This window comes from Nycticebus coucang, chromosome 17 (assembly GCF_027406575.1).
Source record: "Nycticebus coucang isolate mNycCou1 chromosome 17, mNycCou1.pri, whole genome shotgun sequence".
Lineage (NCBI taxonomy): Eukaryota > Metazoa > Chordata > Mammalia > Primates > Lorisidae > Nycticebus > Nycticebus coucang.
The window spans coordinates 26,079,322-26,093,288 of NC_069796.1; the positions used below are offsets into that span (position 1 = coordinate 26,079,322).

The 13,967-nt window shown below is 40.4% G+C and overlaps 1 protein-coding gene across 1 annotated transcript in view; it reads left to right on the forward strand.

Annotated features, from left to right (window-relative positions):
* Nucleotides 1-13,967, forward strand: part of CCDC192 (coiled-coil domain containing 192) — a 212,168-nt gene that overhangs the window by 31,739 nt on the left and 166,462 nt on the right. The window contains exon 3 of the mRNA XM_053566892.1: nt 4,833-4,940. Coding sequence (XP_053422867.1) covers nt 4,833-4,940 — 108 coding nt within the window. The remainder of the gene's footprint in view (nt 1-4,832; nt 4,941-13,967) is intronic.

The following is a 13,967-nucleotide window of genomic DNA, read 5'->3' on the forward strand; positions in this document are numbered from 1 at the left end:
TGGCTTTGGGTTTGGTTTGTTCTTCTTTTTCTAGTTTCTTGACATGTGATGTTAGATCACTAATTTGTGATCTTCCTGTCTTTTGGATCTAGGCAGTTAAGGCTATGAACTTTCCTCTTAGGGTTGCTTTTGACGTATCCCACAGATTTTTGTAAGCTTGTGTCCCCTTTGTCATTCAAGGAATATTTTGATTTCAGTCTTAATTTCATCATGAAACCAAGAATCATTCAGCAACAGGTTGTTTAATTTCCATGACTTTGGGTAGATTTGATTATTTCCCTTGGAATTGATTTCTAGTTTTATTCCACCTCGATCTGAAAAGATACGTGGTATTATTTTTAATTTTTAGAATTTGCTGACACTTGTTTTGTGGTCCAAGATATGATCAATATTGGAAAATGTTCCATGTGCTGATGAGGAAAATGTGTATTCAATAGTTTTGGGGTAGAATGTTCTCTACGTCTGTTCCATCCATTTGTTCTAGAGTCATTTTTATTTATTTATTTTTTGCAGTTGTTCTAGAGTCATTTTTATTTATTTTGCAGTTTTTGGCTGGGGTTGGATTTGAACCTACCACCTCTGGCATGTGGGGCCAGCACCCTACTCCTTTGAGCCACAGATGCCGCCCCTTTCCAGAGTCATTTTTAAGTCTAACATTTCTTTATTCATTTTCTGCCCTGATAATCTGTTCAGATCTATCAGTAGAGTGTTGAAGTTACTGACAGTTAAGGTGCTACCATTTATTTCTTAGATCTAGAAGAATTTGCTTTATGAAACTGGAAACTCTTGTGTTGGGTACACATATATTTATATTGTTGTGTGTTCTTGTTGCATTCCTATCATCTTTTTAGACTTTTAGAAGTTAGATGACTAACATCATCTTTTTTTTTTTTACCATCGATGATTGGAAGTCTATTTAATCTTATTTGAGAATGGCTTCTAATGGGAGGGTTCTATTTGTATAAAATATTTTTTCCATATCATTGCCTTGAGTCTGTGTGAACTCTTGTGGATTAGATGTGTTTCTTGGAGATGATAAAATACTTGGTTGTGTTTTTCAATCCATTTAGCCAGTGTATGTCTTATAAGTGGGGCATTCAGTCCATCCCCACTGAGCATTAGTGTTTTTATGTGGGATATTCTTCTTTTCAACATGTTGGATGATACCTTATTGTTTTATTTCTCCTCTTGTGCTATTGTTCTATAAGAGCTGTGGGCTCTAATTTTGGGATGTTTTTGCACTGGTTGGTGTCTATTATGCTGTTGTATATATAATGAACTTTGTAGGGCAGATCTAGTAGAGACAAATTCCCTTAGTATTTGCTTGTCTTGGAAATGCTTAATTTTTCTTTCATTTGTAAAATTTAGTTTAGTAGGATACAAAATTCTTGACTGGCAGTTATTCTACTTATGGAGTTTAAAGGTAGAACTCTATTCCTTTCTGGCTTACAATGTTTCTCTTGAGAAGTCTGCTGTTAGTATAATGAAGTTTCCTTTGCAAGTTATTTGATGTTTTTGCCTCATGGGTTGTAGGAATTCTTCCTTCACGTTGACTTTGGCCAGTCTGATGACTATATGTCTTGGCGGTGCCATTTTTTGCAATGAATCTCCCAGGTATTTGTTGTGCTTCTTATATCTGAATGTCTAAATCTCTAACAATTCCAGGGAAGTTTTCCTCAATCATTCCAGGCCTTTTGCTTTTTCTTCTTCACACTCAGGGAGGCATATGATTCTTAGATTTGGCCACTTAACATAATCCCATATTTCTTGCAGACTTTGTTCATTTCTCTTGATTCTTGTTCTTTATTTTTGACTGTGTTTATTTGAAGAGTTGTCTTCAAGCTCTGAGATTCTTTATTCTGCTTGGTCTAATCTATTCCTATAACTTTCCACTGTTTTGAATTTATCTAAATGAATTTTCCATTTCTAGAAGTTCTCTTTTTTTAAAAATATATCTATCTTTATAGTGAATTTTCATTCATTTCCTTGTTTGAAAGGACATGAACTGTTTTCCTTATTTCTTTTAGTTGGTCTTGCATTTTATCTTGGATCTCATTGAGATTTCTTACAATATCTATTTGTAGTTCTTTATCTGTCATTTTGCTATTTTCACTTTGGTTAGGATCCATTGCTAGAGAATCGGTGTGCTTCTTTGGGGGTGTCCTTTCACTGTAATTTTTCATACTTCTGGAGTTCTTGCTCTAATTTCTTCTCATCTGGAACAGTTGTTGCTTCTTATTTTTATTTTCTTTTGTTTAGATACCCCCACCCTTTTTTTTTTGTTTGTTTGTTTGAAAAGATGTACTTGTCATTCTTGATAAACAACTACTGTAAGAATACATAAGAGAATCAGAGTGGTATCTTTATATGATACACAAGTGTATGTTACAAGATCTCCCCTCACTCTTAAGGCTGTGTCTGTAGGATATGTTGGGAAAGGACATTTGGCTTTGCCTGTGGCTACTTTGTTGGAGGTATAGGTTCTGGATGGATATTTTGGTTCTAGATATCCTTAGTGTGAAGGTTTGCTCAATTGCTAATTATTTGTAGGCTGTAGTAGTTGTGTACTGTGTACATGAGCAAATTCCCTGTCTCTTGTTGACAAGAGAAGATAGAGGTCTTTGAAATCCTTTCTTTTCCCAGCCCTGTGGTCTCCTGAACAGCGTAATTTAAATTGAAATGCCCAAATTTTAATCTCTAAGACAGTAAGTGAAGTTTGGGGGTAAGAGTCAGTCACATCCTGCATTATCGAGTCAATCTATGTGCTAATGGGCTGCACAATTTGTCCTCCCTCCCAGTAGGTGGCACACAATGGGTGGAGAAGTGAGATGGTGGCCACCGCCTTTGTTTGGGTCTGTGATGAAGGGGAGCAACCCTGAGGGGGCTGGCAGCCTGATGCTTTGTTTTCAAGAAGCTCACAGTTAATTGGCAGCAACAGCTCTTGGGCTCATAAAAATAGAGAAGCTCCCCAGCAGCTTAGGAGCCTGCTGACTACCAGAGGAGTGAGGGAATGTGAAACAAATCCCCTACTGCCTGTTTCCACTGGGCTCCAGGTTTCTGGGGGGTCCCTCTGTGCTAAAATTTTGCTGCTTCTTCTGCTATGCAACTTCTTCCTATGCAATCTCTGGTAGCTTCCAGCACTTTTCCTTCAGAATTGCACATGAGCTCTGTTTTCTGTTTTTTTTTCCATGTAAAAGTTTCCCTTCCTTCTGAGATGATCTAGTGACTGATGTCTCTAGACAGCCATCTTGCCCCACCCCTTCCAGTGCTTTTATCTTCCTGGAAATTGTTATCTTTCTTGGCTGTGGAAATTTTAGGTGTCTGGATAAAAAGGCCTGAAGAAATAGATTAGGTGATTGTCGAGTCTACTCATACAAAATTTAAGAAGTTTCTCTTGAGATCAAGCATCCTTTCCAAAGAGAGGCTCCTTGGAGATAGCAGTATAAATCAGGGATTCCCAATCTTTTAAAAACTGTTTGGCCTCTTGACGGTCCCCACTTTCTGCATAAAATGTTTTGCAGAATGCTTTTATCTCTAAGTGATAATACCAAGAATTTGTTTTTGTTTTGAGAATTCTTACACCCACTCTTGAAATTATTGGAATCATCATAACATACTGAGGATTATTTGTTCGTGTCATCCCTAGTATCACCATACAGCCCAAGATGTCATCCTTTAAAGGTAAACTTTTGAGAGTAGGTATGTAGCCATGTGTGATGGAGGTTGACTTTACAGTCAACTTGTTTGTGAGACATAGAAATATGTTTCTGCCCCTCATGGCATAGAGTTTCTTTTATATCAGAGGCCAGTGGCACAGCCTTGTGTTTTAGCACACAGTATGAACCCTTATAGGACTTGCATTAATGTGTATTTTTATGACTGAGTCTATTTGCCGCTAGATGGCTCTATTGTATCATCAAGAAATGCACACGTGTTGAATTGGTCCTCTCAAAAATGACCGGGGGAAAACAAAGCAGCAGTTAGACTTTTAAAATATATAGGAACACAGTTCATTTTTTTAATGGGGTTAATTAGAAGCAGCTGCAGCAGCAGGAGTATTCTCAAGAAAACAGGGCACACCCAGGGCAGCTATAGGAAGCTCATAATCCTAGCACATACAAAGTTTTCCTTTTTCAGTTTTCATATTGCTTGGTAATTAGTAATTATCACAATAGGCAAAGAGTAGTTAGAAAGCATTCTGTCTCAGCAAGGCCTGTAACTGATATTTCTATACCAATTTTATATACTCTTCACCTTGCAACTGAGAAAAAATAACTTCAGAAAAATTTTGAGAGGTGAAGTCTATACATCTGCTGATTTGACTCAGATTAGCCAGGCTCTGAGGAAGAATGATCTGACTCAAAAGCACATGGTTGTCTTTGCTTCAATGATACTTGTGATAAGAATAAGATGGTGAAGGTCAGAGCGTGCGGTGGTGCTTCTCTGAGTTCCAATGGCTGTACCTCCTTGTTGGTGATGTTAAAAACACAGGCATTCTAGGTAATGTCTCCCATGTGGGATATAAAATTTTGATCCTAACATCTTGAAATAAGAGGAAAAGTTACAGAGTAACTTTAATTACTCATTAATGTGAGTAATTTTATCTTAATTTTCCAAAACTGTTCATTATCATCATTTAATTTTTGCTCTCTCTTTAGGCTTTAAATTGTTAAATAAGACAAGTATCATAACATTTTATTGTTTTAGTACTGTGTTAGGAAAAGAGGAGAACTTGTGGTGAGTTTATCAAGCTTATCCATAGTCTGTGAAAATTGTTTGAGATGCACTGAGGAAACTATGTCAAAAAGTAATATTTCATTCTTGTTTTAAAGAGAGAGCCCCTGAAAACTGGATGGAAGCCATTTACTTTGATCCAGCTTGAGTCCTTGGAGAGTTGCCTAAAGGAAGCAGAAGAGAAGGCTAAAGCTTTATCTGAACAGGTAATACCTGTCATGGGAACTGGAAAAAAATGTGCAGCATGGCAGGTGTAAATCTAAACACACTGTGCAGCTTATGCCCCATTGCCACACACTCATGCTGTGACTACATATGACGCACACACACCGGCAGAGCATCTCAACATTTTAGATGTAACAACGCTTACTTTCACCTGCATGGACCTTTTCAACCTTTAAAATTTTTTTTCACCTTTGTATTTTACTTGATTTTCATTTGCCACAGGCCGTGAGTTAGGAAAGCCTTCTTTAAGCAAGGGGTTTCCTGAATAAGCAAAGCCTATTTGCATTATAAACAGATAAGCTCCAAGAGGAAATAAAACCAGTGGGAATCACATTAGACTTACTTTCTTGAAGTATTTGAAAAAAACTTCCTTGGAAGAGAATTTTTTCAATATTGACTTTGATCTTGGGTTTATGAAACTCAACAGAAGCAAAGCAGGAGCAGGTCATGGGTGGAGCTGAGTGTGCACTGGGTATATAGGTACTTCTCACGTGCTCTGCATAGGCAGTGGGTTTCTGATCTCAGAGGCAGTGGCTAGGGTATCAGAAGAGCTCTGACCAGGGACTGGACCATTTCCCAGTAAGATTATACTTTGCAAACACTTTGGGACAAGCAAATAGTGCAACTATTTGTTATTACTGCCTTTTCCTCCTGAGCAGAGGGGTTGGCCCCAGAAAGCCAAGCTGCCTGAGCTATCTGGACTCTGGTTCCCCCCTCTGGCACATGGGCACCAGTACTCTTGGTGACAATCAATGGAGGGAAAGGACAGAGAAGGCCCTGAAATGTTATAAAAACTCATTAATTTCTCATGGATTTGGATGAGAATATATAATATTCTAGAAACTTTCAACTTTCTTTTTGAGACAGAGTCTCACTCTGTCACCCTGGGTTGAGTGCCATGGTGTCATCATAGCTCACAGCAACCTCAAACTCTTGGGCTCAAGAGATCCTCTAGCCTCAGGCTCCTGAGTAGCTAGGCCTACGGGCCAGGTTAGTTTTTTTTTTTTTTTTTTCAGTACAGACAGCATCAGGCTCTTGCTGAGGCTGGTATCAAACTCCTGAGCTCAGGTGATCTACCCACCTCGGCTTCCCAGAGTGCTAGAATTATAGGCGTGAGCCATTGTGCTGGGCCAGAAACTTAAAAAAAATAATTTTAAAGATTTGAAAAACAATAAAGGTAGTGTTTTTGTACAGAAAACATTGCATCAGAATTGCATCAGAATTTTATAAGAATGTTTATAGAAACTAAGGAGTTGCTGGTACTACAAAAAAAGAGGATGATTAACTTGTAATGTAATAAATTGATACACACACAAATGGCCTTCATTGCTTTTTTCAGCTTACCAAAAAATTGCATTCCTTTGGCATGTTTATTGTTTATTAACTAAATGTGACTGACACAAAGGGTCAGCAGGGGACATACATCAATTAACAAAAGAGTGTTGCCCTTTTGGGAAAGTTTCCATCTCAGCCTCAAGCCAATAGCACTAAGCTGTAAACTGCTTTTTTTCCTCTAAAACAAGCCTCCTCCGAGGGTGGCAAAATTATAAATGACAAAAAACATAATGATGATTATGAGGTACGATGTCAAAGAAAAAGACTAAGAATTTCAGAGCCTCCAAAGTGAGAAAGATTTTTGAACTAACTTAAAGAAAGCACCTCGGCTAGTATTAGATTGCCCTAAGATGTATGTTTCTTTTGTAATCGAATGGCTTAAATGATTTCTCATTCAGCTCAGCAAGGTTCAGTTCACTCATAAAAATGCCCATTCCTCTTGTTCTTTATAAAATATTTTTATCCAAAACAAATACTCCTAATATTTAAGATTCTTAACCGGATGATCCCTTTACGTAACACAAAACATTTAGATGTATTTATTTTTTCCTGTGCTTAGCACATGAATATATAAAGTGGAAAACGGGATTTCATTCAGCTTCTTTGTACCTCCCATCAGTAAGATGCTGGTTAGATGTTTTGGGGAGAAAGACATATAAGCCAGGGCTTCACTACTTAAGTAGGTCCCAGACAATAGTATCACTGGAAAAGATGGGGAGTGAAAATAGACGTTTTTTATGACTCCAAGATAAACCTCACTGTAGTCTTCAGTTGCAGGGTCTGTGTGCGCTATTGGCTTGTAGTACAGTTCTTGAAGTTGCCAACTTTACATAACCAAGTAAATGTAATTGGAAGTTGGCCATGGTTTGAAGAAAAGATGAGTATAATGTGCAAGAGCACAGTGCAGGCATTTTCAGTCTTACATTCTTAATTAAGTTGAGCATTTTATTAAATTTGGCTGTCTCCTCTGTTACCATTGATACCTGTCAGCCCAACATAGACACTGTTCTCCAAGGATTTCATCTTGAAGTTTTGCTTTCCCCAAGTGTTTGAGTCTAGCCTTATTCTTGAAAAGGTTTTTACTGTGCCTTTCCCTCTATTTTAAAATTGAAATTGACATCTGACATCTTGAAAAGTGAGATGAGCAGATAGGGAAAGGAGGGCAACTGCTATTTCTTCAGAATGTTCTTAATTTCAGCGTGGAACACCTGTCTCGAACAATCAAACGTTTGTCCACTGGGTGCCACTGTCTTCCTTAGCAGGCTGTGCCACTAAGGCACTATGGAAAGATTGTCTTCAGTGTTAAAGACAATGAATACACTCTGTGTGGTGTGTGTGTGTTTATTTTTTTAGAGACAGAGTTTCACTCTGTCACCCTTGGTAGAGTGCTGTGGCGTCATAGCTCACAGCAACCTCCAACTCTTGGGCTTAGGCAATTCTCTTGCCTTAGCCTCCCGAGTAGCTGGGACTACAGGCGCCTGCCACAATGCCTGGCTATTTTTTTGTTGCAGTTTGACTGGGGCGGGGTTTGAGCCATACACCCTTGGTATATGAGGCCAGCGCCCTACTCACTGAGCCACAGACACCGGTGTGTGTGTGTGTGTGTGTGTGTGTGTGTGTGTGTGTGTGTGTGTGTGTGTGTGTGTGTGTTTTAAAGGAATATTTTTGCTTGCTATACTTGCTATACACATCAAGGCTTCTTTTAAATGTCATTAATTTAAGATTTGTCACAAGGATGTTGGAAATAATCACAGCCTTCACTGGTAACCCAAACTGTATATGTTAGCCATGTGGCTGAGCACTGGCCAGATGGGCTGGCCCCGTGGGGTAGGAGAGAGCAGAAGCAATGACAATGACCAAGATCTGTGCTGGGACCAAGGAGTGTCCATTCATGGTATCGTCAGTCAGTGAATCTCCTCACTGTTAGTCAAAGCCCGACCTCCTGACTTTGCCTCTTAGACGAGAACGAGGATTTAACTCCCAATGAAAAGTATAGATGCCTGGGGTTGTCACCTACACTGAACATCTGTTAATCCTGGGCCCCAGGGTATTCACGCTGGACATTTCTAAGGTCCCTTTCAGCAAGGTCTTCCTTGGTCCATTATGAAAAAAAAATTGGAAATAGCAAAGAGATAAGGAGATTGTGGTCGCTTCCTCTGGCCAGGTCACAGAGTAAACAGAATTATTTCGGGGACTTCAGTCTCACCAACAATTTTTCCATCCTTCTCTGCAGTCATGTCACAATCACGACTGTTACATACATTATCTCTCTATGTGTATGTCTACGTATACGTGTATGTATTTATGTATATGTGTGTATATATATAATATATATAAAAGATCCAGATAATTTATAATTAACTTTTATCCTGAGTGATAAGGATAAATAACTCAAAACATTACCAAGTTTTCCTTAAGAAAATCCTTGATTGTGTTTCCTGTTGGTTAAGATGAGTGGAAGGAAAGCCTATTCCTGGAACCTGGGTAGTAAGTAAAGAGGAAAAGATACATAAGAAAGGCGGGGAAAGTTTTCAGACTGGGAGAGAAAGAAAAAAAACAAAGATTTCTGGATATGCCCCTAAAAAGCAGTTTATTTTCCCAGTGCCTATGAGAGGACACATACGGTGCTCTGGGTGACTGCTGTTTGTGACATAGAAGCTTTTGTGCTGACACAGTTTCTACCAAAGTGTCAAGAAAACTCAGCCCACAGTTTTACCATGGAGCACGCAGCCAGATGCTCCCACATGCAGAGTTCCCCAGCCAGAGCCCCTTCTGGCAGCAACTTTGGCCTAGAGCGTCTCCCCTTCATCAAGGCTCTGGTTCCCAGCTCCAGCCGGCTCCAGCCAGCTCCACTGACTGCTTGCTTTACGACCATGGGCAATTCACTCCATCACCCTGTCATGGTTGTCTTATCTAAGAGTGGGTAAACATGCTAGTTTCAGAGGGCTGTTGAGAAGATTAAATCAGATGGGTGTCTGCCTTTCAGTAAGTGTTATGCTCTAAATGTTTGTGCTGCCCTCCAATTCATATCTTGAAATGTAATCCCCGGTTGATGGCATCTGTAGGTGGGATCCTTAGTGGTGGGTGAATGGGGTCAGTGCCCTTGTAAAAGATGTGCAGTGGGGCTCCCTCGCCTCTTCTAGCACGGGAGGACAGAGCAGGAGGGCATGGTATGAACCAGGAAGTGGGCCCTCATTCTGGCTTTGATCTCTTCAGTCTCTGAACTGTGAGAAATAAATCTGTATTGCTTAGAAGTTACCAAGTTCATGGTACTTTGTTCTAGCAGTGCACGTAGACTGGGACTGTAGGTTGTCAATAAATGTCAGTTGATCTCAACTCCTACCCGTGATCATAACAGATCACTGTGTGACTCTCTTCATGCCTGGAGCCACATCAATTAATCACAGTCCCAAAGGATCACCAAAGTCTCACACACACACACACTTAGACCACACACACACACACTTAGACACCTGTGTGTGATGTATGTTTATATAGTTTTTCTTTTCTGGTGTCTCTCAACACTTAAAGATGGCCCAAATCCTAGCATGGCTGTCCTTCTCCAAGAGGAGCTCTTACAATCTCTCAACCTGGAAAGCACCCCGCCCTGAACCCTGCCCCTCAGAGCCCTACCCAAGCTCCCCTGCCCTAACTTGACGCCTTCCCACCATCCAGCTTTCTCTTCTACTCTTTCTCAGCTCTTTCTTTGGTAAAGGGAGCTTAGTTCTTTAACCTTGTTTTTTGTTCCTGCTTTACCTCTTGGGGCTGTTTCTGCCTGTTTTTTGACTTTGCCAAGACTGGGAATTAAAAGAATAGCATGGGTCATTTTAGGATTTGGTTGTTTTTTTTTTTTTTGGCAAACTGAGGATTATTGAGGGGGAGGGTCTTCCCTCACCAAGGAGGTGACTCTAGTCTCAAGTATATAATCAGAAGTAGTTTTGAACATTTTCTGGGTACTGTACCTAGCAAAATATTAGTTACATAATAAGTGTACAATAAACAATGGCTAGAAAAGAGATTTCATAACTTGATGCAAGGTCTAGGAGGTGGGAAGCCGGGTGGGAAACTTGACCTTTTCTCTTAGCCCTTGTTTCCCCCCAGTAGGAATGAAACTTAGACAGCCATGGCAAAGGGCCCCTTTGTGGTCTTTTAGACTAGTTTTGTCTGTTTTGCTTCCATAAAGAAAGATTTATTGGTTGTACTAAAAATGCAGAGACATTTAAATGGAGAAGAACATGGTAATTTCATTTCCCAGTTTTTGGAAAAAGCACACGTGAGCATTTTTCTTACTTTGTAGTGATAGCTCATGTGCCACTGGGCGTTACTTTTTTTCTTACCTGATGAGAGAGACCTTTTGTAAAGCCTGAAATAAAATGAGTAATAGGGCACTCCTGTATCCCCATTTGAACTCTTCTGACCAGGTGTGTCACGTGCCAAGAAAATCCCTTTACCTTTCTCCCCCACTACCCCACAACCCCACCCCGAGATTTCCCTGCCTAAGGGTCTCTCCCACCTTGAAGAATAGCTGAAGCAATAATGGAGACAGAACATGAGGAGAGAGTGGGGTGGAGGGTGTCCAACCTCCCATCCTCTAGGCATGCATGCCTAAGACCAGATCACCATGACGCTCTGTAAATGGTGGATGGAGTGTGGAAGAACTAACATTTACTAAGAACCAAATGTTCTGGGTGCTGTGCTTAGATTTGCAGACATTTTCTTTGACCCACACAATAATCCTATGAGGGCTACTGTTAGTATAATCCCCATTTATTCTGAGGACAGTAAGACTCAAAAAATTATCATTTGCCTAAGGTCATACAATCCATAAATGGTGAATCTGATATTAGAGTCCAAGTATTTTTAAAATGTAATGCCCATGTTCTGAAGAGTGCATGGTTATAGGCTAAAGCCACTTAACACAAGTTTCCTGTGGTGTAGCACTGAGCTGGAAGGATGTACCTTGGTTCCCAAACTGGCACCTGAAGGGTTTGTTAGACAGATAGCTGGGCCCTAACTCCCCACAGATTCAGCATATCTGGGGTAGGGTTCAAGAATTAGCATTTCTAACAAGTTTCCATCTAGTTTAAGTTGAGCACCAGACACTAACACAGACCCTCCGGCTGAGGTTCGTCTTCACCCCTGCCTTGTGCACCCCAGCTGCACAGGAATGACTGCATCAGTTAGGATTAGGTTTGGGTGCATAAACTAGACAACCCAAATGAGACACAGCAGACATTAATTTTTCACTCGCATAAAGTCTAGACATAGGCATTCCAGGACAGGAAGCTCCGTAACTCTTGGAGGCCTGAGCTCTGTCTCTTGCTGCACGCACAGACGTGGCTCCCTCCCTCAGGCCCCAGAGGCTGCTGCTGCGGCTGCCTGGCTCACATCTCAGGCACCGTGAAGAAGGAAAAGCCAAGAGTCAGGCAGGGATGGACATGTGGCAGCTGAGCAGCCCCTTTGAAGAGCCCTGTCTCTGCTAAAAACAGAGAAAGTAGCCTGGCATCCTGGCAGCCACCTATACTCAGGAGGCTGATGCAAGAGGATCTCTTGAGCCCAGGAGTTTGAGGTTGCTGTGAGCTATGACACCATAGCACTCTAGCTGGGGGCAACAGAGTGAGACTCTGTTTCAACAACAACAAAAAGATCTTTTCTGGAAACCTAAGTTAATGAATTCTTATATATTGCTGACCAGCTCTATTGGTATGAAGGCTGAGAAATATTGGTATTTAGTTGGGCACATTGCAACCCCCAAGAGTATGGAGATCCTTTTATTAAGAAGGGAAGAATGGATATTTGTTTGGCAAATGGCAATCTCTGACTCACTTGTCCAACCCCTTGACCATATTAGTGCACACAGAGTATTGTCTGGGTAACCTCAATATTCTTTGTAGGTGGTCCAATTTTCTCAGAACCATTTGTTGAAGAGATGATTCTTTCACCATTGAATGATCTTGACACACTTGTCAAAAATCAACTGGGCATAAACATATTGGTTTATTTCTAGACTCACAGTTCTATTCTCTTGGTCTATGGCTGTGTGATATTTAGTGGTACTGCCAGTTGGAAAACATGGTCGTCAGATTTTGTGCCTGGAAGATATTTACGTTCTTAGAGCACTTCATATGGAAAAAGAAAAAAATACGGGATATGTTTGTTCAGCATCTCAAACCAAGACAAATGAAATGAGGTTTTCTTCATTTGGTTTCTCAATTCTCCAAATCCCTGACATCATGACAATGCCCTATAAAGATGTGTTAGCAATTGGATGCCCTTTTAATGGGGAAAAGATGTGGGAAGGATGACAAAAAAATATTGTTCCGACAACCTTGTGCTCCAAGGTTGAGAAAATCTCAGTAAGAAAATCTCAACAAGACAGAATGCCAAGTCCCAAGTTAGCAGAAGATGGCAAGAGCTGAACTCTTAAGATACCCCTTCCCGTTGGAGTCATATGATTGCCTGGAATGTAAGAGGCGGGGACAAACTATCTGTGATCTTTAGTTGAAGAAAGAAAACATTATGTGCATGTTGTTGGAATGAGCAAGAAAGTTAAAGAGAATCTGAGAGGAGGGAAAAAAGGCAAAGGATGGAGTAATTCAGTTCTGCAGAAGGCCTGTGTCTATTCTGACTGGCTCCCCCACATCTGCTCCCCTGCAGGTCCAATCTGACTTACTGCAAAGACCTAATCTGGGGCGCTACTGGCTTTGCAGGGTATTCAAAATCAAGATCAAGCCAAGTTTAGTTGGTTTTTTTCTTCTTTGGTTTTTGGATTTTCTTGAAGCACTCATTCTTTTGTTTAACACGTATGCATTGAAGGCCCACTGTATGCCAAGCACTTGCTAAGAAGGAGGAACATAGCAGGTACCAAGACTGGTAAGATCCTTGACTCAGCTGACATTGTAGGCAGAGGACACAGGCAATAAACAAAGAAGCACTGAAAATAAATAGAGCTACAGGTGGTGCGAAGGAAGCATTTTGCTGGGCCCCCAGGAAGGGTGCGGATGGGTCTAGCAGGACCTTAAATATCACTGGGAAGTCTGGTTACTCAGAGTAGACTGGTTAAGAGCGGACTTTTAACCTTGAGAAGCTGGTGATTGTAGCTCTGTGTGTGTGTGTCTGATTCTTGTTTTTGATAGCGAACAAAGCTGAGGCCAAGTTATTGCCCTGGGTTTGCTCAAGGTTCTTGGGCTCAGGTTTTCTCCTCAAGATGGGTTTTACAAAGATCATGGAACTTTTTAAGACTTTTTTGGCCATAAGTTACTAAGAGTGCGCCCCACCCATGAAACAGGACTCAAATAGCAGTTGGTGGGGAAGGAGGAAATGGTTCATAGTAACATATAAAGGAGGATTCTGACAATTTACTTTCTCTGAGAAGTCTTAGCCACTGGCTAATATGTATCTTCAATTCTTTAGGCATGTCTGTGTGTGTTGTTATAAAGGTTGGACTAGAAACAAACCAAAAAACCACCAAAAAATACAGTTATGTTTGACTGTAACAATTATGAAATTGTCAATCATTTTATGCCTAAGGCCCTAAAATTTACACCCATTATTTTCCTTTTAGTATATCTTAGTGTTCAATTTATATTTTAAGTTTAGAAATGGGAGGAACAAAGATCTCCAGCAAATTTTTAGATCCTGAATATGTGTATTGAGAAGCTAAAAATAATTTG